Source organism: Vulpes vulpes, chromosome 10 (genome assembly GCF_048418805.1).
Source record: "Vulpes vulpes isolate BD-2025 chromosome 10, VulVul3, whole genome shotgun sequence".
In the NCBI taxonomy this organism is placed as follows: Eukaryota; Metazoa; Chordata; class Mammalia; order Carnivora; family Canidae; genus Vulpes; species Vulpes vulpes.
In genome coordinates, this window is record NC_132789.1 from 46,861,596 (window position 1) to 46,887,040 (window position 25,445).

At 52.7% G+C, this 25,445-nt stretch overlaps 3 protein-coding genes across 13 annotated transcripts in view; 2 read left to right on the plus strand and 1 right to left on the minus strand.

The window, feature by feature from the left end:
* The window catches only part of ORC1 (origin recognition complex subunit 1), a 30,166-nt gene extending 26,057 nt beyond the window's left edge, over positions 1 to 4,109 (plus strand). For all 7 annotated transcript variants that reach the window (XM_025991827.2, XM_072723966.1, XM_072723967.1 and 4 more), the window contains 3 exons: positions 857 to 1,026; positions 1,750 to 1,837; positions 3,768 to 4,109. In XM_025991827.2, coding sequence (XP_025847612.1) covers positions 857 to 1,026; positions 1,750 to 1,837; positions 3,768 to 3,959 — 450 coding nt within the window. In that variant the 3' untranslated portion in view covers positions 3,960 to 4,109. The remainder of the gene's footprint in view (positions 1 to 856; positions 1,027 to 1,749; positions 1,838 to 3,767) is intronic.
* A 2,778-nt stretch (positions 4,110 to 6,887) lies between these two features.
* CC2D1B (coiled-coil and C2 domain containing 1B) lies at positions 6,888 to 21,485 on the plus strand. 2 transcript variants are annotated; one of them, XM_025991830.2, is made up of 25 exons: positions 6,888 to 7,241; positions 8,339 to 8,425; positions 10,206 to 10,350; positions 11,320 to 11,429; positions 11,804 to 11,959; positions 12,383 to 12,508; positions 12,669 to 12,834; positions 13,034 to 13,215; positions 13,387 to 13,462; positions 13,570 to 13,680; positions 13,761 to 13,891; positions 14,074 to 14,146; positions 14,309 to 14,439; positions 14,854 to 14,971; positions 15,053 to 15,225; positions 15,629 to 15,754; positions 16,223 to 16,281; positions 16,365 to 16,481; positions 16,847 to 16,920; positions 17,014 to 17,072; positions 17,288 to 17,339; positions 17,713 to 17,812; positions 17,987 to 18,077; positions 19,102 to 19,231; positions 19,484 to 21,485. In XM_025991830.2, the coding sequence occupies exons 2-24, from the start codon at positions 8,360 to 8,362 to the stop codon at positions 19,228 to 19,230; spliced, it is 2,571 nt and encodes an 856-aa protein (XP_025847615.1). In that variant the 5' UTR covers positions 6,888 to 7,241; positions 8,339 to 8,359; the 3' UTR covers position 19,231; positions 19,484 to 21,485. The 2 variants fall into 2 exon arrangements, with proteins under 2 accessions (XP_025847615.1, XP_025847613.1); XM_025991828.2 differs by having other exon boundaries at positions 7,098 to 7,241; positions 14,074 to 14,439; positions 19,484 to 19,943.
* The window catches only part of ZFYVE9 (zinc finger FYVE-type containing 9), a 189,729-nt gene continuing 184,744 nt past the window's right edge, over positions 20,461 to 25,445 (minus strand). For 2 of the 4 annotated variants that reach the window (XR_011994795.1, XR_011994794.1), the window contains 2 exons: positions 23,364 to 24,610; positions 20,461 to 22,916 (listed from right to left, as the gene is read on the minus strand). Coding sequence is in view for 2 of the 4 variants with exons in the window: in XM_072723961.1 (XP_072580062.1) it covers positions 24,449 to 24,610 (162 nt within the window). In the remaining 2 variants the exon portion in view is untranslated. Of the gene's footprint in view, positions 24,611 to 25,445 lie in introns of all 4 variants that reach the window. The other 2 variants (XM_072723961.1, XM_072723960.1) reach the window with 1 other exon arrangement.

Sequence of the window (25,445 nt, forward strand, 5' to 3'; positions counted from 1 at the left end):
CAATTTGCTCTTGTAACTTAGCGTAGCATGAATTTTGGGAGGAAATAATCATCTCAGGATGTCGTCAGGCAGGCTGTTGTTACCTGTGATGGCTGCTGGGCAAATGGTGGGGATCGCTGGCAAGTCCTTGGAATACTGAGAGATCCTTGCAGGCTGCAGAGTCCAAGAATTCCAATCTCCGTGAAATTTATAGTGCAAGTGGCTTTCTCAGTCAGCTTGGGAGAGAGACACGATTCCCTATAAAGGGAGCCTGTGTGCATGGAAAGAAAGGAGCAGTGGGGTCACTGGCTTCATGGGTTGGTCTGATTCATCTAACCACAGATTCCTCTGTGTCTTCCAGCTTTGTGGCTTCCTTCCCTCATGATATGGTTCATTTAGCCATTGACCAGGTAGTCTCCAAATTTTACCACATGCTGTGAGGGAGACTGCTGTAATCAAGATTGGCTCCACATCAGCCTCTTGGCTTTGGCTGGCTGCTTTTGGGGCACATTATTCTCTTCATGAAAGGAATGAGAACACTTGTGTTTCTAGGTGGTTCAATAATGATCTTGACCAGTGGTCTAAGTTTTATTTCCCAGATTTTCAATAAAGCTAAGAATTCCTGCCCTTTCCATTATGAATTTATCTATAAATCCAAGACAAAGGTTTAGACTCAAGGAAGAATCCCAGAAACAGTGTAATAATTTATATCCAGGCTTCCACCAGGTTCCCACTGGGGCTAAGCACATACCTGCAGGCTTAAGCCCATTCTCAGCACTGCCTTTCCTTTTTAGCTGAACATAGAATCTGTTGGTTTTTCTCTTGGGCTGAGATAATGGTAAAACGACCTCAAGGAATAAAATACTTCCTCTGGTAGGTAGCAGCCCTTTCTGGAGATGCACGACGCTGCCTGGACATTTGTAGGCGTGCCACAGAGATCTGTGAGTTCTCCTGCAGGAAGCCCGACTCCCCTGGCCTGGTCACTATAGCCCACTTACTCCAAGCAGTAGATGAGATGTTTTCATCGTCATATATCACTGCCATCAAGTAAGTTGCTTCTAATGGATGTACATAACAATATTGTACTGTGATTATGTAATTTGATAAATATAGCTACAAAGGTGATTTTATTAAATATATAAATGTTCCAGTGTACTACATTGTAATCCTTAAAAGTGCATAATGTTATGTGTCAAATATACTCAGTTTTTTAAAAAGCAAGAATCTTCTGCTTCCTGACCCTGAAGCTTCCTCGATAGAACCCAGAGAAGGTCCACAGTGTAGGAAGTCCATGGAAATTTCTGTGCTTTTATTCATTCAGCCTGCATTTACTGAAGACACTGCCATTTTCTTAAGGGGCAAACTCTACAGGGAGCTAGAAATGCAAACCAGCAGAGTAGGAGAATCATGACCTGATTCTGGTACTCAGGTTTTTATGAGTATCAGCACCCACAGCGAAGTAAAGTGCTATTAGAACAAGAGGAAGGAAGAAGCTATTTCTCGCCCAATGAATGATACACTCTGCTCATGAAATGAGCATGCTGGTATGTTTCCAGATGTGTAGTTGTGTCCCTGGCTTGCACAAATGGCATTTTCTATATCGCTTTGAAACTTTAAGGGTAGAGGAAACCTTACTGAATAATATAGGAGAAAATATTTCCCAGGCTTTTTTCCCCCCTCTCTTCTCTGAAGACACAGGAAAACTTTATTTGGCTTTTCCCTGGGCCAGTGGTATAGCCACTTAACGAGAATTCTTATATTTTCTTTAAGAAATTCCTCTGTTCTGGAACAGAGTTTCCTGAGAGCCATTCTTGCTGAGTTCCGTCGGTCAGGACTGGAAGAAGCAACATTTCAACAGGTGATTGATTTTTTGTTTTCAATTCTTCTAGATTTTGCTTTTGTTTTGCTCTTGTTTTCTGCTTGTGAGATTGAGCCCCGAGTTGGGCTCTGCGCTCAGTGCAGGTCTGCTCAGGATTCCTCCCTCTGCCCCACCCCAGCTGTGTGTGTTCGTGCACGCGCACACATTCTCTCCCAAATTAAATAAATGTTTTTGTTTTTTTAAAGATTTTATGTATTTATTCATGAGAGACAGAGAGAGACAGAGACAGAGACACAGGCAGAGGGAGAAGCAGGCTCCATGCAGGGATCTCCAGGATCAGGTCCTGGACTGAAGGCGGTGCTAAACCATTGAGGCCACCCGGGCTGCCCAAGAAATCTTTAAAAAAAAAAAAAAAAACAGAAACAAAGATCAGTAAGACAAGAGTTACTGCCCTAATACAGCTTTGGTGTGTGTGTGTTGGGGGGTGGGGGGGATAAGGCTCTCAGCATGACCCATTTTAAAAACAAATTACAAATATCAATGCAAACACTCTTTGAGCATTGTTTCAATTACATTGGACTCATTAGGGCTAGTGTTTGGAGGTTTAGAATTAGTGTCCATAGATAATGGACTAACCTTAAAAGATTGTTAAAGGTGTCTGAGTGTCTACCTGGGAGCGTGTGTGTCCGTGTGTGTGAGAGAGACTGTATTTTAGACATTCAGATAGGTCCAGCTACTTCTGTACTTTCATGGTTTCTTAACTTTTTAAAAACCTGTTTTAAACTGCTAGTTATGCTTGCCCATTATTGTTCTCCTCTTAGAGCCTGAGACAGCTCTTCCAGAGTGGCTTTCATTTTAGTGTGTAAACACTTCCTGAACATCTGTAATGTGTCATCAACTGTGAAAGTGTGGCAGGAACCAAGTTGAATTGGTCAACGACCCTGTTCTTGACAAGTTCCCAGCCTGGGTGGGGGTGATTTATAAATAGCAAGTGCCCAGGAAGTGCTGCAGGCTTGCCTGGCGCCGGGCGCCTTAGGAGTACCCCCGTCTCTCTTTATGCAATATTCTCTTTGGGCCTTTGTGCTTTAGCACCTGTGCTATAATCTGCTAAGGAAAGTACCCTTATAGCAAAATTTGACTTGAATTATGACAATCTCATTTGGAACTCTTACTCCCTGGAGATTAGGATTGTTTATGTAAGTGACAATTACTAGATACTTTATATCCATTAACACATGAGGGATGTGGGAGTATGCTTAATAGATGAAACTAAAGCTCAAAAAGTGAAGTAACTTCCCCAGGGTTGTGTGTTTAGGTGATCAGGAGAACCAGGATTGAGACCTGTTCTGATTCCAAAGCCCGACCAGCATGCTGGCCCTGGATCTGTGCCCCATCAGGGCACTTGGTGATGCCTTCAGGGTATTGAGTATCCTACATAAGAACTGACTTGGGGGGGGGGGGGGCAGCGCCGGTGGCGCAGTGGTTTAGCGCCACCTACAGCCCAGGGTGTGATCCTGGAGACCTGGGATCAAGTCCCATGTCAGGCTCCCTGCGTGGAGCCTGCTTCTCCCTCTGCCTGTGTCTCTGCCTCTCTCTCTCTCTTTCTCTCTCTTTCTGTCTTTCTCTCTGTGTCTCTCATGAATAAATAAATAAAATCTTAAAAAGAAAAAAAGGACTGACTTGGGGCACCCGGGTGGCTCAGTGGTTGACACCTACCTTCCGCCTGGGGCGTGATCCCGGGGTCCCAGGATCGAGTCCCGCATCGGGGTCCTTGCAGGGAGCCTGCTTCTCCCTCTGCCTGTGTCTCTGCCTCTCTGTGTCTCTCATGAATAAATACATAAAATCTTAAAAAACAGAAAAAAAAATGTCTGACTTGCCTACAAGAAATAAATGATGAGGTACAGAGCCAGTACTGCCTTTCCTCTTCCCCTTTCTGGCATCTGACCTCAGATTTGCTTTTTGTTTCTAGGTGTACAGTCAACACGTGGCACTGTGCAGAATGGAGGGACTCCCGTACCCCACCATGTCAGAGACCATGGCAGTGTGTTCTAACCTGGGCTCTTGCCACCTCCTCCTTGTGGAGCCCAGCAGAAACGACCTGCTCCTTCGTGTGCGGCTCAACGTCAGCCAGGATGATGTGCTATACGCGCTGAAGGAGTGAAGGGCTTCACAAGGAAGGACTGTGACCAGCTCTTTGCAAAGAGCTTGATTTCCGCTTTCTAAGCACATGGGATTGTTGTAGCAAAGTATACTGCATGGAAATGGCTGTCATGACTTTTGAAATTTTCCATTAAATAATTTGCTTTTTTTAGAGTGTTTGAGAAGTCTAGTCATTACAAACACCAAATTATAAAAACCAAACCATCCTTCTGACAGTAGGCCCTTCTTGTGACTCTTCTGTTAGCCCTGCCAATTATTTAATGGCAACATGGTATGCATACAATTATGTGTATCTATATTAAATAGTGGTGGGAGAATGTGTAAGAAATTGGTTACATTGATTGCCTCTGGGAAGGAACTAGATGGCTATGGTCAGGCTTTAGATTTACTGTAAGTCAGTGAACAATGTGAATATAACAAAGTTTATAAAAGAGAACTACTACTTGGGGTGCCTGGGTGTGCAGGCGGTTAAGCATCCAACTCTTGGTTTCAGCTCAGGTCATGGTCTCAGGGTCATGAGATCAAATCCTACATCAGGCTCTGTGCTTAGCATGGAGTCTGCTTAAGTCTCTCCCTCTGCCCCCACCGCCCCTCCCATGCTCTCTCTCAAATAAATAAATCTTAAAAAAAAAAAGCCTGCTAGAAATATAGCATATATTTCTATATATATATAAATATATATATAGAAATATATTTTAAAGTATAATTTTTAAAAAATTACTATTTATCAAAAAAATCTTTAAAAAGACTTAGAAGGCACAGAAAATATACTGAGAAATAAATAAAGAGATATAGTCTCTAAATACAAATCTATTCCAGTCAAAATCTTGGCAGGGTTTTTGTGTAACTTTGCAATTCTCATTTACATTTCCAACCAACATTTACATTTCCAACCAACAATGGAACTGACATCTAAAGTCTCCTGTCAGGCACTAAGGAAAAACACAGCACCTGTGAATAGTCCTTCCAGAATGTTCGACCAAATCTGATAAAGTTATCAGAGGAATCAAAATTGAGGGGAAGATATGCAAAGCAACTGTTCCTCTTCAAAAATATCAGTATCGGGACACCTGGGTGGCTTAGTGGTTAAGCATCTGCCATCAGCCCAGGGCGTGATCCTGGATTCCCAGGATTGAGTCCCATGTCGGGCCTCCCGGCATGAAGCCTGCTTCTCCCTCTGCCTGTGTCTCTGCCTCTCTCTTTCTCTGTGTCTCTCAATAAATAAATTAAAAAACAACAACAACAAAACGCCTAAATAGAATGCACCATGTGAACCTTGATTGGGTTGTGGATGCGAACAAGTATAAACATTAGGGAATATATATTATATGTAAGTTTGAGGTAAATGTTAAACTTTGTGAATGGCAAGTTTTTGCCGTTCTATTGAATGTTCTTATAGAATTATTTATGGGTGAAAGAACATCTGCAAATAGTTCTCAAAAATTCAGAAAAAAAGTACATATATGCATATGTTTATAATTGGATTTAATAGAGGATCAGTATCAGAGCAAAAAATTACACAATAAAAAAGAAAAATGAGTAAATAAGTCATCTACACAATAAGACACATGAATGACTAACAAAATGGAAGCCTACTAAATGAGGCCTGCAAGTCAAAACTCTTTCACACATACATTAGAAAACCTTTCCATGACCATAGGAAACAACTAGAACCCAAATGCCCCACTGATGGGAATGTAAACTGGCTCTGTTTTGGAGCTGATTTGGTAATATTTAATCTGGAAAATGCAGGAACCCTCCGAGTCAGCAATCCCACCTCGATATATACCCTAGAGAAACACGCTGGACCCCAGGGTTTGTGTACAAGAATGTTTACGGCACGGTAATGGCAAGCAATTGGGAAAGAATCATTTTCATACTATGAAATACTATAGAGATGAAAAATAACCAGATACAGTATTAAGTATTGATGTGGATGAAGCTTACAAATAGAGCAGAAAAAGGAGTTGAAGAATGTGTGTAGTGAGACCAATGACACGATGTTGATGCTCGCAAACAAACGCTATAGACGGCTTCCAGATCCCCACGTGCAGAGGAGGGCAAAGAATTCAGCCGAGTAAGTTTGTCTTTGGGAAAATGCTGCAACCTGAGAGGTGTACAGGTGGCTTCAACTGTATTGTGATTTTTTTTTCTCTTAAATTTGTGGTAGATACCCGTGTATTTAGGTCAGTTCCTAGAGAAAATAGGAGCTACTTATTGAGTAGCTACCTGCTTTAGACACTGGAGAGAACTCGGGAAACAGAAACCTCTGCCTTCGTGGAGCTTGCATTCAAACAAATATGAAATATTGCATATGTCTGTGTATATTAATTATTTCATTATAAGAGAAAACTTCTTCAATGAGAAGAGAGATGAGAATATGAGAGCGAAACTTCATTTTGAATGGTGAAATGACCTCTTTGGACAATGGCCCAAAAGCAGTAAGAAAACAGGCCCTTTGTCCAAGAAGAGTGGAAGATTTTTGAAACCGCTAACTACAAACTGCAAATAATAATAATGTAAAACTTTAGGATTCCGGCAGGAGCGCGGTGCTAGGTTTGTTGTAGGCGAAGCTTCCCGTTAACGCCCCTCCACCCGACATCCCTGGGTCAGCAGGGCAGGGGAGCTGTCTCCGCGTCAAGCCGGAGTGACCTGGACGAGGTGCCTGGCCCAGCCGCTCTCACCTGGGCAACGCGCCTTCCGGCGAGAAAGGGGACGTGCAGTGCCTTACTGAGAAAGAGCAGCCCCTTCGCGTTTTTTGGCGACCCAGGTCTCGAGCAAACCCCGACCGCGGGGGCGAAGCAGGAGCGTCCCGCCTCCGGGACGGAGCCTGCGGCAGCCCCGCCCCCACGCCGACGGGGCGTGGCGCGGGGGGGCGCGGGGCGCGGGGCGTGGCGCGGGCGTCGCGCCGGAGGGGAGGGAGCTCGGCGGGGGAAGCGGCCAAGAGCCGCTGCCGGGACGCAGCGGCCGCATGTGCGCGAGCAGCGGCGCGCCCCAAACCTGCCCAACTACCGTCTGTCTCTCCGAGCGTCGCGCTACCTGCCCGAAGGCGCCTGCGCGCTGAAAACCTCACCTCTGGAGTCACCTGTTGGCACGTCACGCCCGCCCCGGCTTGCGCCTGCGTGGTGCGCGCCTCACCGGGCGTGGCGTCACGTGTCCGGGCGGGAGCCGCCTCCCGCAGGGTCGCTTCCTGTCGCGGCCGCCGCCGCCTCCCCGGGGCCGCGGGAGCCCTGGGCGGTGCCGGGCGGGATTAGGACCGGGCTAGCGTCGGATCCGCGGCGAGGTACGCAGCGGGCCCGCCCCGGCGAGGGGTGCTGCGGGGCAGATGCGGGCGCGGGGGCGGGTCCCTCGGCTTCGCCTCCCGTGCGCGCTCCGCGGCCCTCGCGCCTCGGCCTGGGGACCTGACGTCCTCTGCCCCGAGCCCGTTCGCCTCAGCGCCCCGAGGGCTGCCGTCACCCCGAGCGCCCGCGGCCGGTGAGCCTCGGAGCCCCGTGGGTTTCGCCCCTCGTCTCCATCGCGACGCCACTTCGCGGGGCCGTGGCGAGGTGCTCGGTCCTGGGCAGCCTCCCGGCCTCCGTGCTCCCTCCGCGGCCGCAGGGAGGATCCCGGATCGCCCGCCCGGCTCCGTCACGTCCCCCGCCCCCGGGTGCTTCCCGGAGCCCCTAGGGCCCCGCCCGCGCCGTGCCGCGTCTCCCTGCGCCCCAGGCCGCAGCTCCCTCGCGCGGGTTCCTCCCCCGGAACCCTTGTGGGGGTTCCCTCTGGGAGTCCATTCCCCGCCTTCCCCCCAACTTTTTCATGACTCAGCACAAGCATCACTTTCTCCAGAAGCTTTTGGGGGTGCGGGCCGGGGCCGCGGGGGCCGCTGGGGGGTGACAGGCCGGCGGGGCGCGCGTGTGTGGGTGACAGGCGGGGGCCGCTGGGGGGTGACGGGCCGGGGCCGCTGAGGGGTGGCAGGCCGGGGCGGCGGGGGCGTGGGTTCCGTCACGTCGTGTCCTGTTGCGGTCGGGAGCCCGAGCGGGAATGCGGGTCGCTGCGGAGCTGAGCGGCCCGACGGGACTTGGTGTGGGGACGAGTGTCCAGGTTTGTGCTGCCAGTGGCGGCTACTGGTTGAGGCACTGGATTTCGAGCCGTAACGTAGCGGGAGCCGTTCTGAAGGCTCCAGCCTTGCGCGCAGCGGGTCCCTGAGTGGCCGACCGCGCCCCCGCCGTCCTCCTGGTGTCGCCCAAGCCGAGCAGGCGGGCCGGGGCCTCCCACCGCCGTGCCGCCGCCGGGCGGTGCAGGTGCGGGGCTGGGAGCTTGGCAGCCACACCCACGGCGGCGGCGCTGCTGGGGGCGGGCCCGGAGGCTCCTCCCGCCTGACGCGCTTTCCTTCCCCGTCAGACCGGCGTCCGCGCTGCCGAGATGCCAGGGCCGAGACCCCGGAAAGGCCCTCAGGCCGGTGGCCGGGGCGTGGCCGCTGCGAAGCAGGTATGGACGCAGCCCCCCTCGCGTCCCGGCCGCCTGGGGTCTCCACGCGGCTCGGGCAAACCGGGTCACCTGCCTGACTGCCTCGCTGGTCCTGTGAGACGAGCGGCGCTCCCTGGAGGCGGCGGCGCGGTCAGGCCCCTCTGACTAGCGCCGACCAGCCGCGGAGCCTAAACCCGGCTGCGTTTCGACCCAGGCGTCCTCCTGCCACGGTCACTCCATGAGTGAGCGGGCTCAGGAGCCACCAAATTTGGGGTGTTCTGATGGGGTGTCATCACTGTCGTAGGTTTCTCATTTAGGGCCACGATTTTGCTTGCCAGCCAAGGATGCCAAGGCTTGAGGACTGTGGCCATTGGAAGAGCTTTGCTGCTTAGAGACACAGGGCTCTGGCCCATGTGGGAGACTGAAAAGTGTATCCTCTAATCTGCTCCCTTTATTTCTTCTGGGCCCAAGTCCTGAAACTTCTTAGTCCATTTTTTATTGTCTTAAAAGAAGTGGGTAAGGGAGGGTGTGGAATGGAGAGCATAGACTGAAGTCACAAGCCTTTTACTTTAGATGCTAGCTCTGCTACTTAAGGCTGTTTCAGTTTCACCTGAGCATGGTGATGGAACTAGGGCTACCTTTTCCTAGGGCCGTCAGATTCATGGAGACAGAGAGTAGGATGGTGGTTGACAGGGTAGGGGAGGGAAAGGGGAATTGTTGAGTAAGATGAGAACAGTTCTGGTGGTGGTGGTGGTAGCACAGTAATGTGAATATACTAAATGCCACCGAACTGGACGCCTAAAAATGGTTACGGTGAGGGGCACCTGGCTGGCTCAGTTGGTACAGCATGCAACTCTTGATCTCAGGGCCCTGAGTTCAAGCCCCATATTGGACGTAGAGCTTACCTTAAAAAAATGATTAAGATAATTTTTCTGTTTCATTTGTTTTTTCAAAGATTTTATTTATTCATTTGAGAGAGAGCACAAGTGGGGTGGGGGCTACAGAGGGATAGGGAGAAGCAGGCTCCCTGCTCAGGGATGCAGGCCTCGATCCTAGGGCCCCAAGATCATGACCTGAGCCAAAGGCAGATGCTTAACTGACTGAGCCACCCAGGCACCCCTTTTATGTTTTGTTTTAAAGTTTATTTATTTATTTTTAAAGATTTTATTTATTTATTCATGAGAGACACACAGAGAGAAAGGCAGAAACACAGGCAGAGGGAGAAGCAGGCTCCATGCAGGGAGTCTGATGCAGGACTTGGTCCCGGGACTCTGGGATCAGGCACTGAGCTGAAGGCAGATGGTCAACTGCTGAGCCACCCAGGCATCCCTAAAGTTTATTTATTTTTAAGTAATCTCTACACCCAGGATGGGGCCAAGATCAAGAGTCCCAAGCTCTTTTAACTGAGCCAGCCAGGCACCCTGTTACACGTGTTTTACCACAATTAAAAAAAAAAAAAAAAAACAGGGCCTAAGTCTCAGGATTTGAGAATTAAAAATCATGTAGAATGCTAAGTGCAGTGTCTGACAGCTAGTGCTGTTACGCTGTAATAATAATGGTAGTCTTACTTACTTACAATGTAGTCTTACTTACTTACTTACTTACTTACTTACAATGTAGTCTTACTGGGTTCTTTATACTCACTAGGGAGATAATTGCCCCAAAGGCTAATGTTGCAGGCCTCAGTTTCCCTGTCTGCACATTGTGCCTCACACATAATGAAGGAGCCTCGGACTGCCTGAGACTGGCTCTAGGACTGGTCCTCATTGTGTGGTTCCTAAGAACCCTTCTCTGCTCTCAGCTGGGGCTCTTTGTGGAGTTTAGCCCTGAGGACATGATGCTGGGAATGGAGGAGACTGAGGATGATGAAGACCTGGAGGCTGAACTGCTGGCCCTCACCGGGGAAGCAGGGGCCACAGGCAGGAAGCCAGCCCCCAAGGGGCAGGGTGAGTTTGTGGCATTGGGCGGGCTTGTTGCTGGGACCAGATGGTTCAGGTGGGTGGTAGAGACGGTTGTCTCCTCACAGCTGGGAGGAGCCAGTTGGATCACCAGGTCCTTGATACCCTGTCTTCTGCAGTACTCCCACCAGGAGGCTGTTTCGTCCTGCTCATACACCTGTGTGATGGGAAGCTCACTCCTTCTCTGACGGCCCCTCTCCCCATTATGGACAATGGTCCTAATGAGTCTCAGACTGACTCACTTCTCTATCTTAGCCCTAGCTAGGGCCCAGTAGAGCGGAGGGGCTCGGGCTTAGCACAGGTTGCATTGAGCACGTAAGTACACAGACGCTATTGAGTAAGTGCAGTCTCCCTCCCCAGCCTGGAAGAGGGCAGAGACCTGAAGCCTGGGAGCGTCTGAGGGTCTAAATCTTTCCTTTAGAGAGAACCATCCCTCATCCCATGTGCCCCTGAGATGAGGACAGTGGGAGGACCTGGGAAGGGAGTCACTGGTCTGGGAGACCCATGGCCCTTACTTCTCTCAGTCCAAACCGGCTTTACAGTTAGATGAGCCTGGGTTTGCATCTTGGTTACTAAGATTGCAATGTGAGGAAACTTAACCTTGGTATTATCAGCTCACATGTGTAAAATGGGGGTGACACCTACCTTGTAAAAGTATCGTAAAGCTTCCCTGGATGTTAAAAGTCTACACATATGGGAAACGAGGCTTTGGGGAATAGATGGGCATGTCTGTGAATACCTATGACAAAAATGCCAAGAAGGGAGCATTCCCAGGAAGCTTTCCCAGCTGAGGGTCTTTTGAGCTGGGTCATGAAGAGCAAGGGTTTTCCAGGTGGGACTTTGGCTGTGGAAGGGAAAGAGGATTTCTCCCTGGATGTGTCTTGTTGGCACAGGGGACCAAAGACTCTCCTCACGGACCTTTGATTGCCCTCACCGTCTGTGACCTTCTTCCCTCAGCCCCCCTGCCTATGGCCCACATCGAGAAGTTGGCTGCAGACTGCATGCGGGATGTGGAGGAGGAGGAAGGGCTGGAGGAGGAAGGGCTGGAGGAGGATGCAGACTTGCTGGTGCGTCTGCCATGCTGGTGTGGGGGGGAGGGGGGGCTCTGTGATCAAGCCTGAGGAAGAGGCCTGGGCTTTGTCTCGTGTGTGCTCTGAGGTTGAGTGAGTGCCTTGCCCAAGAAGGGTCCATTTTCCTAACCACGATGTGAGGTCTCTTTTGACGTGTGGTCTGAGCTGTGCATTTGGGAATTTTCAGATTTGGAGTCTTCACTGTTTTTAAGGCTTTTAAGGTCAGATTAAAGGAGTGTTTTGGTAAAGAGGACTTTGAGGCACAGTGATTGATGCTGGCGATGCTGCTGGGGGTGGGGGGCTTTATTTTCGTACCCTGTCATGGGTATGATGCCGAGGTTCCCAAGCTCCTGAGACTTGTCTCTTTCCAGACTGAGCTGCAGGAGGTCCTGGGTGTGGATAAGGAGGCTGGGCCCCAGGATGGTGATGAGACAGCTAGCCCAGGAGGCTCTGAAGAGAAGGGACAGGAAGACACCGAAGCCCCAGGGCAGACAGCTCTACTGACAGCTTCAGTCCCAGCAGCTCAGGTAGGTTCTGGAGGGATCCTGTGCACCTCTGATGCCCTGAAAGTGTCTGTGGAGAACATGCGTGTAGCATGGCTTGCTTAGGAAGGCTGCAGTAGCCCTTCCGCGTTCCTCCAAGCCGCCCCAAGCAGACAGAGCCTGAGAAGCTGCTTGCGGCTGGCCAGCCTCAAAGGCCTCTCTGTTCTCCCAAACCACCCCCTGCAGCCATTTCCTGGCCTCCACAGATTGTTTAGGCCTCTGTGTTTCCCTCTGACATGGCATCTGGCCTCTCCAGTGAGTCTTTGCCTCCCACCTTGAGGCTTTTAGGCTCTTCCTTCTCCTTGAATCCAAGAGCTTCATTTTCGGGGGCAGCTTCCTTGCAGGGAGGGAGCAGCAAGGGCCTAACTGGCCCTGGAGTGGCCATGCCCTGAACTGAAGTATCTACAGGCTGGAGGGCCTCGGGGGCTGCAGGCTCTGCTGGAGGATCGGATCCACAACTACCGGGAGGCTGCAGCCAGTGCCAGGGAGGCAGGTGAAGCAGCCAAAGCCAGGCGCTGTGAGCGTGGCCTGAAGGTGGGTTGGGCCTGGCCAAGGAACAGCGCTGGGAGGAGTGGGGCTGAGGGCAGTGGGTAAGGCTTCCCCACCACCCTTGTGGAGGTGGAAGATTCCTGGCCCATCTTCAGGCAGGGTTCAGGCTGAGATGACTCGCTGGGCTTCTGGTTCTCTCTTTCAGACTCTGGAGGCTCAGCTGGCTGCTGTGAGGAAAGGCAAGAAGATCAGTGAGGATGAGATTCCACCTCCAGTGGCTGTGGGCAAGAGACGGCCGGCCCCCCAGGAAGCCGCTGACAGGAACCCTGAGGCAGAGGCAGATGCCCCAGCTCCCTTCACCAAGGAGTCAGGTACCTGGAGGCATTCCAAGTCCTGTCCTAGTCTCTAAGCTCAGAGCCTGCCTCCCCATCCCACCCTGCCCATTGTCATCAGTTGCACCTTCCCTGAAAGGTCCTTGGGCCAACTGGACCTGTAGGCACTGGGACCCAAAGGGTGCGCCTTCTTCGTTGACCCTCGTGCCACTTCTGCGGGCTTTTTGTTTCTTAATAGACAAGCCCTCTCAGCCGGAGACAAGCCTCTCGGGCAGTCCTGGCATTTCTGCCCCACCTGATTCAGACCCAGACCCATGGGCCCTGCTGTCAGCTCGACAGAGAGAGTACAAGTTGGCTGCCCTGAATGCCAAGCGGGCTGGAGACCTAGACCGTGCCCGAGAACTCATGAGGATTGGGAAGGTATGGCATCTGACTCAGAGGCCCTGTGTCCAACCCCTTGTTTCACAGATGGGGGCAGTGACCCACATGGTCATGCATGTAGACTGGGCCTGAGGAAGATGGGTCTGGGGGGGGGGCGGTTTAGCACAAGGGTTCCCTGGCTGATGCCCACACCTGCTTCTCCTACTGTAGAGATTTGGTGCAGTCCTGGAGGCCCTGGGGAAGGGGCAGCCTGTGGACCTGAGTGCCATGCCCCCAGCACCTAAGGGTCAGTATGGGGACAGGGGGTTGGGGCCGGCTCAGGCTGACATCGGGGAGTTTCGGGGCCAGGACTCACCAGGCACCTCCACTTCCACCTCTCCTCTGGGTCCCCAGATCTGAAGGCCCTTCCACAGGCTTCCAAGGCTGTCACAGCACCCTCAGTTGTACCCCTAGCCCTGGAGCGAGTGCAGCCAGTGACAGGCTCTGACACTCCAGCAGCTCCAGGTAGGACGGGATGGTGGAACTGTGGGCTGGGGCCCTGGGGAGAGGCAGCAGACTGATGCCATCTCTTTTCTCCTTTCAAGTGGTTGCTGCTGAGCCACCGACGGTACTGGATGCCCTGCAGCAGAGACTAAACAAGTATCGGGAGGCAGGCATCCAGGCCCGGGGCAGTGGGGATGAGCGCAAGGCGCGGATGCACGAGCGCATAGCCAAGGTGGGCCCACAGCTGCACGACCTCTCTGTGGCTGCGATGGGCCTCGCTCTTCGGGTCTCTGTCTGTCTGTCTCTGTCTCGGGAGTTCGTGCTGCCTCAGGGGCTCGCTTCCCTTCTGGGTCTCCCTCTCCTTGCGTGGAGTCTACATGCCGCGGTCCCCGCAAGTCCCCCCTTCCCTTGCAGCAATATCAGGATGCCATCCGGGCACACCGGGCAGGACGGAGAGTGGACTTTGCTGAATTGCCTGTTCCGCCAGGTGAGCGGGCTCGGCATGGGGGCCTTATACGGAGGTCTGGGAGCAAGATAGGTGGGGAGGGGCAGTGCTTGCTCACGTGTCTGCCTCTAGCCATGGCCCACAGCCGCCTCGTGCTTCTCCGAGGCTCCCCCTGCCCCTCTCCCAGCCATCTGTCTTCCACAGGATTCCCCCCCATTCCTGGCCTGGCGCCCGCTGTGGGCACCGAGGAAGATGTGGTGGCAGCTACTTTAGCTGCTGCCCAGAAGCTGGCTTCCTCGGAGGATCCAGCCTCAGCAGAGGAGGAGGAGGATGAGGTTTGGCTCAGGCCCGAGGCTCCAGGGGTTGGCTGGGGGGAGTAGCGGACGAGGGCTAAGCCCACTCCCTGTCATCATCCGTACTAACAAGCTCAGTGAGGTAGGTATGCTTTCTTTGGTTTCACAGAGAAAAAACTTGGTCAAGTGCACCCAGCCAGGAGTTAGCAGAGCTAGAGTTGAGCCAGCGTTTCTGACTCCAGGGCCCTGCTTCAGTCCCCATTACCCTGCTTTCCTACTGGGAAGGTTTTGAGGCAGCTTCCAGCTCTGAGGTTTTCTAGGGCCCGTGACGGGAGAGCCACTCACGTCCGGTTACATGGCAAGCTAGTGCAGCATTAGGAAGGAAGCACAGGTCTGGGAGCTGCCACAGCCCGGGTGGGAAACAGACCCCCATGACACGTTCCCGGGCACCTGCAGGATGAGCCCCCAGCCCAGGCCCCAGTGGCCAAGAAGCCAGCGAAGCCTGCGGTCCCTTCATTTCGGGCCTTGCCTGATCCCAAGGCCTCCAGTTCTAAGGAGTCGCTGAGTCCCTCTGGTGAGTTGGGGAGAAGGATGGATGAGCGAAGGCTCCAGGGAGGGACAGGCATGGCCCTAGCCATCATCCCTCATCCTTCAGTGCGGGAGCAGCTGGCATTGCTGGAGGCACGGAGACTGCAATACCAGCGGGCAGCCCTGCAGGCGAAGCGTGGCCAGGACCTGGAGCAAGCTAAGGCCCACCTACGGGTGGCCAAACGCCTGGAGGCTCAGATCACGCAGGTACGAGCTGGCCGACCTGTGGACCTCTCCAAGGTGAGTCTTGCCTCGGTGAGCAGCAGAACTTCTCAGTCAGGGGAGGCGCTGGCTGGCTTGACGGGCGGGGCCGGGAATGAAGCAGCCGCTTGGTGGGGGCAAGGTGCAGATAGAATGCGGGGACACCTGGGAAAGAGCTGTTGCTTATGTTGCTCTGCCCTGTGGTCCCAGAGGAGGCCAGGAGGCCAGAGGGGCTAGCTGGGGTTAGAGGTGACAAGGCAGGGCAAGGCGAGGGGGAAGCAGAGCGTGGTGGCGGCCTGGGGTAGAGTGGGAGGTAGTGAGTTCCCATCACTGGAGGTTAGTGGGAACTGGAGAAACAGTAATGTGGATTCGGTGTTTGTTATGCTCAATAGAGAAATAATCTGACTCTTGGGGCCCCTGAGGGGCCTTGTGACCTGGGCAGGTGCCTTCACCCTTGACGGATGAGGAGGGCGACTTCATCCTCATTCACCACGAGGACCTGCAGCTCTCCCAGAAGACTGAGGAGGTGTATGCCCAGCTACAAAAAATGCTTCTGGAGCAACATGAGGTCAGTCGTTGTTTCTCTTCCCCTTTCAGTGCCCGCGGCCCCCTTCAGGGAAAGGTGTAGGGCTCAGGTCAGATGGGCCTGGATTCAAATTCTGGCTCTTTTACTTACTGGTTGTGTGACCAAGGGGAACGTACTTTGAAGACGGGAGCGAGAAAGGAGTACTAAGGGAGGCGCGTGTATCTGTGTGTCTGGGTGTGTGTCCATCGTAAGTCAGCCTCTGAAATGCTGTTTCTATTAGGTTTTGAACAGGAGCTCGCTAAGTGAATTTGGGGGAATGGCTATCCTCAGGAAAGAAAACAGCAAAAAGTTAGAAAAGTGTGATGGGACTTGGGAACAGTGGCCTTGGGGTATGTGTTAGGGGAAGGGGGGTGAGGCTATATACAGAGGAACGGCAGGGCTCAGGCCTCGAATGCTAAACTAAGCAGTCCTGCTACGGGCTCTGGTGTCACTCTGGGCGCTTATTTGCAGAAATGTGTGCTGTTCTCCAAGCAGTTCATGCACCAGGGCAACGTGGCCGAGACCACCAGGTGAGCAGTGGGCCCAGGGCTGCGGCTTATTGGGTGGGGGAGATGAGCCCTGCCGTGCTGACGTGCCCACCTGTCCCTGTCAGGTTTGAGAATCTTGCTCAGGACCGCAAGAAGCAGCTGGAGATCCTGCAGCTGGCCCAGGCCCAGGGCCTTGACCCTCCCAGCCATCATTTTGAGTTGAAGACATTCCAGATTGTGAGGTGCCAAGGCTTAAGGGAAACGGGTTCCATGCAGGGATAGGACAAGAGACTGGAGACATAGGCCTTTTTAGTGAGGCGTCCGGGGCTGGCCGTGCCATAGGCACTGGCGCAGGGAAGGAGTGGGCCGTGGCTGCCTGCCCATGAGAAGCTCAGAGCTGCGGTGATGGTGGCGGGAACTCGGGACTGGAGGTCACGGAGGTCTGAGGTGTGCGTACCAGCCCTGCCACTGCTCGCCCAGGCTAGGTTTGCTTCCCTGGGCCTGCTCTCCTGACCACCTTCCAGCAAGGCAGCCAGGCAGGCACCGGACAAGGGGACCTTCCCTACTGCTCTTTGTACAGCTCTTTGTCCTTGCTTCTTGGCTGTAGGATCTTCTCAGAACTCAACAGCACGGAAATGCATCTGATCATCGTCCGGGGAATGAACCTCCCAGCTCCTTCAGGTAGCCCCAGGGCCACCTCTGCACTGGGCGCTTGCCCAGACCCCTCAGCCCCGGCTACTCCTTCTGATCCCAATTCCCCTTTCTCCATCATAGGGGTGACTCCTGATGACTTGGATGCTTTTGTGCGGTTTGAGTTCCACTACCCTAACTCGGTGAGGTTCAGGTAGAAGGAGGATCCCCTGAGCCCCATCTTCTACTCCAGGACCCTGTGCCCAGTTTCTCTGCATTCCCTGGGACGTCTGGCTACTGGGAGGGGTTTGAAGACGGGGTTGGGGGGCAGGCACTTCCCTCAACACTCAGCCTAGAGGTTTCGCCCTATACACCTCTTTTTCAAGCTTTCCTGATTTCTTCCATCCTCCTGCTTTAGGAGCAGGCTCAAAAAAGCAAAACAGCTGTAGTGAAGAACACAAACTCTCCAGGTGAGGACCGCTCTCTCCTCCGACCCGCTCTCTCCTCTGTGTGTGCAGAACTTTCGTTTTCAGAGTGTTTTCAGTTTATTATCTTAAGTTGGTTTACTCAAGAGGTAATACATTTGGGGAAACTGAGGCTCAGAGAGGTAGAGGGACTTGCCTAGGGCTCCATAGCAAGGAGGCAATGGAGATGGGACTTGAATCCAAATCCTTTCCGTTTTGGTATAATCTGTATCTAGCAAGAGCACAAAAATTGTGTGGACTTCCAAACCAGGGCCTAGAAGCTCCACCACTGTCTGGTAGGTGTCACTCCGAATTGTAGGCAGAGAGGGAAATCCAGCCGTGAGTCCATGCCACTTCTTGTCTTTTCCCATTCTTGCAGAATTTGATCAGCTCTTCAAACTAAACATCAACCGAAACCACCGGGGCTTCAGGAGGGTGATCCAAAGCAAAGGAATCAAGTTTGAAATCTTCCACAAAGGGTGAGGCCCTGTTCAGGCAACTGCCAGGATGGGCCCGGGGCGGGGAGTGGGGGGGTGGGGTGGGGTGGGGAGCAGAGCAGCTTCTGTTGCTGCCCCTACTCTGTTTTCCTGCACAAGCCCGGGGCTCCCACCGGCCTTCCCGGTCCAACAGTCGGCTGATTCTTGGTTCCCCAGGTCCTTCTTCAGAAGCGACAAACTGGTTGGCACAGCTCACCTGAAGCTGGAGCGGCTAGAGAACGAATGTGAGATCAGAGAGATTGTGGAGGTAGGATGAGCAAACCCAAGGACCTGCAAGTAAGAACCAACATTCGTGGGCGTTAGTCCCTACTGTAGGTTTCTTTGCACCCGTTCATTTTGAGGCATCGTAAATGTGCCGTAGACCAGGTGCTTTTCCATTCCATGTATGAGACTGACAGGGTCCGAGACAGCGTGCTAGCGTCACTGGACAGGAAGCTGTGATGCTCTGCACAACATGCCCCGCTACGTCCCCGGGGATGGTGGACTAGAGGGCCCCTCGAGGGTCTGACGACTGCCATCCTACGTTTTGGGGGGGGGGGCGGGTTGTGATCGGCACAGCTGTCTAGTAGCACGGTGGAGCAGAACCAGCTCTGGACGTAAAGCTGAGCAGGTAGTTCCAGATTGAGGCCCTCCTGGAGTGTAGCTGCTCTGCGTTTAGGAATTGGCTCCAGAGAGCTTCTTGAACTTCTATGAACTCCCTCAATTTCAGGGGCAGGGACTCGGAGACCTTGTGTTTGACAGGTGAGGACACGAAGGTCCAGTGAGAAGGGTGCCGGGTAAGCACCGAGATGGTGCCACTGGCGGGCCTCGGCCCATGTCCTTGCTACTGCCTGTGTAGGCTGGGGCCTCTCCTTCCTCGGAGGAGGGGGGCTGGATCGATGCTCTTGGCCTGTGTTCCAGTCCTCGCCCTGCCACGCTGGCTGTGCAGCCTTACCGTCCACTTCTCTCGGGGCCACCTGTGAAGGAGGGCAGCTTAGGGCTTAGTGGCTTTCGGGCTGTGGCTTGAAGTGTGAGCATCTGTTCTGGGAGCGTCCATGGGAAGACTGGGCGGAGCCCTGGGGTCGCCTCTCCACCTTGGAGCACGGATACTTACTTGGATTTACGTGTTACTTAAGACTTAACCTAAAACCGCCAGAAGGCAGGACCGCAGGATTGTCCCGCCAGTGCAGACACTGCAGGACATGAGCTCCTTTCTTTTCTGACCCGTGAGCCGAGGAGCGCTCTGCTCCCAGCCCCGGGCCTCTCAGTTACCGTCTCCGTGGCCTTCACAGGTGCTGGATGGAAGGAAGCCCACCGGGGGCAAGCTGGAGGTGAAGGTGCGGCTGCGGGAGCCTCTGAGCGGACAGGATGTACAGACGGTCCTGGAGAACTGGCTGGTCCTGGAGCCCAGGGGCCTGTAAGGTGGGCAGCTGCCTGGGTCCCTGACCTCTGCCCTCCAGAGTGGTCTGGGTTCCTCTCCTGTGGGGGAGAAAACCTAGGACTCTCTCCTCTGTAAAGACAACCAAGGGGCAAAACTGTTGGGTAGGGCTGGGGCTAAGTTCCTTGGATTCTAGAACTGGAGGTCTCGAGTCTGACTGCAGGAAATCTTTTCTAAACTGTTGGCATGTGCAATACAGTTTAGACTCACGACACGTGCTCTGTGCCCTCGTGCAGGAAACGGCCTGCGCTGGGAGAGGAAACGGGCGGCAGCTGCGTGGAGTGTACTCTTCCCAGCTTTGTTGGCTACAGAAACCTTTGTATGTAAGGAAGATGCTGCTACGCGAGCACCAAAGATCTGGGGAGTATGTGTGTTACCACAGCCCTGGTCCTCCACCGGAGCAGGCTGGATCCCGGAGCTCTCCCCTGCCACCCCCTGTCGCCAGGCCAGGGCACGGATGGCCTCCTAGCCTCGTTGCTCTGTGCCGGGGGTCTTCCAGCCCCTTAACCCTTGTGTAGCAACTGTGTGTAGCTTATCCTCACCCTGGATGCAACATTTCTGGATGTGCCTTTCAAAGCTCTAACTGAGAGATGGGAGAACTTGAGGGTGACCGGGAAACCCCTGCCTGGGGCGGGGCCGGGTTCCGTGACTCCACTTGGTCAGTGCAGCCTGTCCCACACAACTCAGTTTACCCTAGCTGTGCCTGTGCCTTGGCTCCTGACTGCTGCTGCGCCAGCCTCCCTACTTCCCGAAGCTCTCCTGGAGGAGGAAGTTACACCCAGGAAGGCATGCTGGGAAGTAGGGGCGAGGCTGGGTCTCGGGTTTGGTCCGTGCATCTAAGTCTAAATGACTGTTAACTGGAAGAAGAAAAACAAATAGAAAAAAAAATAATATATATATATATATATGTAATTTTATGTAGCCGCTTTTATTTAAGAAACTAGGTCAAATTTATTATAGGGGTTTTACAACACTCTATATGCAGAGTAATTATCAAAGTCCTGAGTAAAAGCCCTGTTCCCTGTCACTTTTAAAAGCCAGAGTAGCAGTAACATTTGTTACTGACAGAAATTGCCACCATGGCTTCTGCTTTTGAGGGAGGGCAAGGGGAAGCAACCTGGTCTGCTGCTCCCCTAGACACGTCCCTTGGTTCCTGCCCAGGAAATTCTCCTTTGGCTCTGTTTTTCTGAATGGATGGAGACAACAGAGGGAGTTAGAATAGATTTAGATTTAATAGCCAAAACCGCAATATGCTACATTTCTTAGAAATAAGCGTTAACATCTTTTTTTCCCCCCTTTTTGAAGCATTAGGTTCAACAGAGCATTCCTCAAGATTTTTTAAAGGCTATGAGTGAAGCAGATGCATTCAGCTTCCCAGTCACCATGGGACTGCACAAGCACAGCTCAGGGATAGAACTTCTTCGTGTCTTTTTCCAGGATAGGGCTGGACCATGCTTCCTGCCCTTAAGAGCAGAGCAGTTCATGATGAACAGAATAGGAATGACAAACGGCTTTTTTCCTAAAGTTTTCTAGCCAGTCTTCCTTACCTATCAGTGAATTACCAAAATTTCCACAGATGTGAGAGCTAGAACACTTGATTGCAGTCATATCTGTGTCAAGCAATAATCTAGAATGAGAAGGAGGTTGTTAGCTTTTAGAAGGTGGCCTAGAGCAAAGGGGGGGGGGGGGTGACTCGGGAGGGTTCCTGAGGGTGTGCACCCACCCCGGCATTCCTCCAGCTGCAATTATCCTCAGAGGTTACAAACAGCCCTAGGAGGTTTTATGTTCGGGCTCCGCTAGGAATGAATGCCCTGTTCTGATTTGACAGTTTTGTGCCTCAGAGACGTCCTTTCACGACCTGTTCTCCTCCGGTACGTGTCATTCCCCTTTGCTTTTGGAAAACAACCCGCAGGCTGAGGAAGGTGAGACAAAGCCACCCACTGGACTTGGAAACAGATTGTTAGAAGGCCCTTGTAGCAGCCACGGCGTGCAAGGGTCACTAGTGGGCGGCGCCTGCCCAGCCTCCTGGTCCTAAGATCTGTCCTCTTGCAGCAACCAGACATCAAGAGTTCTGGGACTCCTGGGCAGCTGGGAACCAGTCACAACCCAAATAACTTTACGTCATAAATTCTTTCTTCAGTCTAGTGCTAGATGTGCTTCCTTTAGAATTAGTGAACTGAATAAAATAAAAATTTTAAAATTTATCTTATTAAAGGGCAAAAGATTTTAGAACCTTAACATTATTTTCCTTTCTTATGGCACCACTGTGAAACCTTCATTGTTACTTCCAAATTCCAAGGTTTCCTTAAGTATTCATGGATGGCTCCCAAAAGATCTTGTCCCTTAAGAAAGCTCCTTTTAGGATGAAACTGTAGGGCTGAGACAGAGCCAGGGAACTTGCACCTGCTCCAGCTCCATCACAGATTTTTCCCTCCCAGGGCCTCAGCTACCCAAGCTCTAAAATGGGCATGATCATGCCTGCTCTACTCCTTAGCCTTTCTAGCCATATATTCACTCCCTAAAATAGAAACCACACCACAAACAGAAAGTGTTCAGCAGATGCCCTGATGACTGAAACACAAGATGCATAAATTATTCCCCAGGGACTAGTTATGATAGAAGTAAATTCATTTGGAAATTTGGGGCTGGCCAGCGTTCAGGGACCACAGCGGACAGGGGAAGACACTAGATAGGAACTTCCACAAAGCAAAGTCCCACATTCCTGTGACCCTGGAGACCAGAAGGTACTCAGAGTGTTGATAAAAATATGTAGACAAACTACATTGCCTAACGTTTAGTAAGAATTCAATAATTAAAATTAGTAAGTTACCAAGATGGCAATTATTTTCTTCTTTATAAGGATCTCTGTACAATATTCTAAAAAAATTTTCACTTATTTAGAAATGTGAGGTTTCAGCCCTCCACTTTGTATCGTTCTACAACATATAGAAACATAAAACAAGGGAAAAAAGTAAACCAGCCCGGGTTACTTTATGCTCCGCTCCACAAGATGACTTTACTAAACAAAAGGTGTTTCATACAGTTGAGGAAAATGCAGGCCCGACTATGCAGGGCGAGAGCGCGTCCTCAGCAGGACTCCCACGCTTGCACTGGTCCCGCAGAAGCCGCCTTTGCGAGATGTACCGAGCGGAGGAAAGATCCACTGCGGGGAAACCGGCCAGCTCCTGGGCGGCTTTCAAGTTCCGGGGCTGAGGCGGCCTGGGTGGCGCGCCCGCGACACACGTTTAAGTGTCTCCCGTCTGGCAGCTGCGGTGGGGGGTGGTTCCAGAGCTCAGTCCTGACAAGTCAGCGTGCTGTGGGGGCACCTTGGGTCCACGGGAAGGTCCAGTCCACAGATCTCCGCGGCTGCAGCCACAAAGCCCCGCCCCCCGGACGAGGGATCAGCCCAGCTGAGCACGCAAGGCTAGGGCCCACGGTCCGGTCCGAGACGCCAGGCGCTAAACCAACTTTAGCTGCCGGGAGGGGGGGGGGTGTCGCAGCGCTCACCCCCAGGGGCCTGCGTTAACTTCTGGGGGATTCTTGGAGCGGTGCTGCTCACGCAAAGGGCGGACTCCTGCTTGGCTGGGCTGCGAGTAGATGGCAGCGGCAAGGGAGCTGCCCTAGACCAGGATTTTTCAAACCGAGTTGTGAAATCCATTTGGTCCGTGACTAAAGAAGTTTTTAGCAAAGAGAACATGATCACATATCACGTGTATCAAGGGTCACCTAGATCTTGGCTTCTCCTACCGCTCCCACGAAAAGACACTGGGGCACATTCCAAAGCGCAGGCAGGGTAGATACTCCATGAACTGGGATGGTGGCCTTCGGACAGAGAGGAAAATGGGAGGAGCGCCTCACAAGGATGTGGGCGCTGGCTTGAAGGGGCGCTCTGGCCAGAGCTGAGAGCACCTGAGCCCCGAAATAGAGAATTACAACTACTCCAACGTAATGTTAACAATGAAAAGTAATTAAGTGCATGGATAGGAAAGAAGGAAGGGCTTCCGCTTACAGATGACCAAGCATAACTGCTAAAGTGCCAAGAATGCATAAACTTAGCACCAAACACAAAATGAGGCATTGTCGACTCAAAAATGGGGTGAAGAAACCTATACTCACCAAAAATACGGAGGACATTAAGGTGAGTCAGGACAGCTGCTTGCTCAGTCTGATCCTAGGCTGGAAGCTTTGGAGGAAAAAATGCTCTGAAGGACATGACAGATGCCAGATTCAAGGATCCTATTAATGTTAAACTGAAGTTGCAGTTATGAAGGAGAACGTCATTTTTAAGATTTAAACATTATTTAGGGATAAAGGATGATGATGTATGCAACTTACTCTCAAATGCCTTAATTTTTTTATGGAGAGAGAAAAAGCTAAAGCAAATGAAGCAAAATGTTAGTATGTGAACAAGAACAAGCGGTGAGTCTAGGTAAAGCGCACGTAGGTTTTGTATTTACAGCTCTCCCGGAGGTTCACGTTACTTCTCAATACAGTGTTTCTTGAAATGCGTCCAGCACAGACCTAGAGGTGTCTTGCGTGTACTCTCTCTTTCCCAGAAAGGCCCAGAGCCTGAGCGATCCTGAACGCAGCTCTGCTTCGAGGGACTGCACACTGAGCTGCCCTACCTCGGACCTTGGCCACAGGAGATGGCCCCTGGGGCTGTGGTTCACTGCAGCGAGTGAGCTGCTCAAAAACACTGAGGGGGAATTCCACTTGGAGTCACTGTGATGTAAGGGACAAAATCAGTGCGGGAGTCTCCTGTTTTATATCAATTCTGTACAAAGAGTGCAAGACCAATGCTTCTTTGTTTATTTCCCCTCTGCCCTCCCAACCCCATCCTTGGCGATGGTTGTACCCATCTGAGCATTTCTGAGCACAACAGCATATGGAAATCTTGAGAGGGGAGCAGGAATTTTGTCTAAACGGTAACGGAAGGGGATTAGCAGCAAGGATAGCGTAACTTGTGCGGTAACAGAAGCTGCCTGGATCTTCTTGGTGGACAATGCATAGAAGACTCAGAATTACGGAACACCTGACCCCCGGCCACCCTCTCCCACCCCTGCCCCCAAGCCCCGCTCCCACCCACCCCCCATTTAATAGTGTTAACAAAAGCTTAATCTTCCAGTTCTAAAGTGCAAATGATTTGGGTATGACTGCTGTTGCAACAGGTCTGAACAGAAAACCAGTGAGGTCTTCTCCGTCTATGCGATGTTTTCCAGAATGTAAAAGATGAGCTCCATGACGACAGGGCCCTCGCTCAGCTGGCAGGCCCCTCCGTGGATCACCGGCACCAGGGCGCTGTCCAGGTCACTTGTGTACTGCGAGGGCAGGGGCTGCCCGTTACTCCCGGCCTGATAGCCAACCTGGCACACGAGAGAGGGGGACGTCACCGCCCAGGGAAGGCTAGGCAGCCGGGCTGTGGGGAGACTGCCACCGCGTGCCCTCCTTCCCTCTCCTCCCCCGTTGTCTGCTGCCCATCAGGACACATTCATCCCCACCGTGCTGCTGGGGCTGCGCAACCCCGAAGGCCTCAGGCTCCCAGGAAGGGGCGGCACCAAGAGCACGGCGCCTGGGCAGCAACACCGAGGCCTCCGGGGCTGGACGTCAGGGCGCGAAATCCACAAGGCACATTCACCCGAAAGGACCCAGGTGAATAGAAGGGGGGCCTGCTGAGAAGGTGTGCTCTGCGACTGCTCAGGCCGGTGACCCTCCAGCAGGTCATCAGTCGCATTCGAGAAAGGGCCGAAGTCCCTTGTTCGTGTTACCCTATAGGCTCACTAGGGCCGCGCGGGTCAAGACCTTAAGTAGGAAACAAACCCGCGGACTGATGACCAGCTGGAAGCGGAGCCCAGTCACAACCTCTCCCATCTTCCCTGACGGTGACACAGCTCTGCACCAAAGCCTGAGAAGTGGGACACGTCCCGGGGACCCACTAGATCAGAATACAGGGCAATGGGAGAGAGCCACAGGGGCGAGGACCTGGGAGGGGGGGTGGGCTGTTCCTAGTCCGCAGCGCGACCAGCATGGGGATGCTGGCAGCAGCAGAGCCGGTGAGGCCCACGCAGCTGGGTTAGGGAAACGACAGGATGAGGATGGTGAGGGACATGCAGGCTGAGGGCAGCAGGTCGGTCCCTAAGGACAGGACGGGCAACGAGGAGTGCTGATGCCCTTCACACAGGGTGGCAGGTCCTCCCACAC

What these genes read in the sequence shown, in the direction of transcription:
- CC2D1B (XM_025991828.2), top strand. Translation starts at nt 8,360, where the DNA reads ATGCCAGGGCCGAGACCCCGGAAAGGCCCTCAGGCCGGTGGCCGGGGC. An exon ending in TCCCTTCACCAAGGAGTCAG is followed by an intron (nt 12,835 to 13,033) that starts GTACCTGGAGGC and finishes GTTTCTTAATAG; the next exon opens with ACAAGCCCTCTCAGCCGGAG. An exon ending in AACTCATGAGGATTGGGAAG is followed by an intron (nt 13,216 to 13,386) that starts GTATGGCATCTG and finishes CTCCTACTGTAG; the next exon opens with AGATTTGGTGCAGTCCTGGA.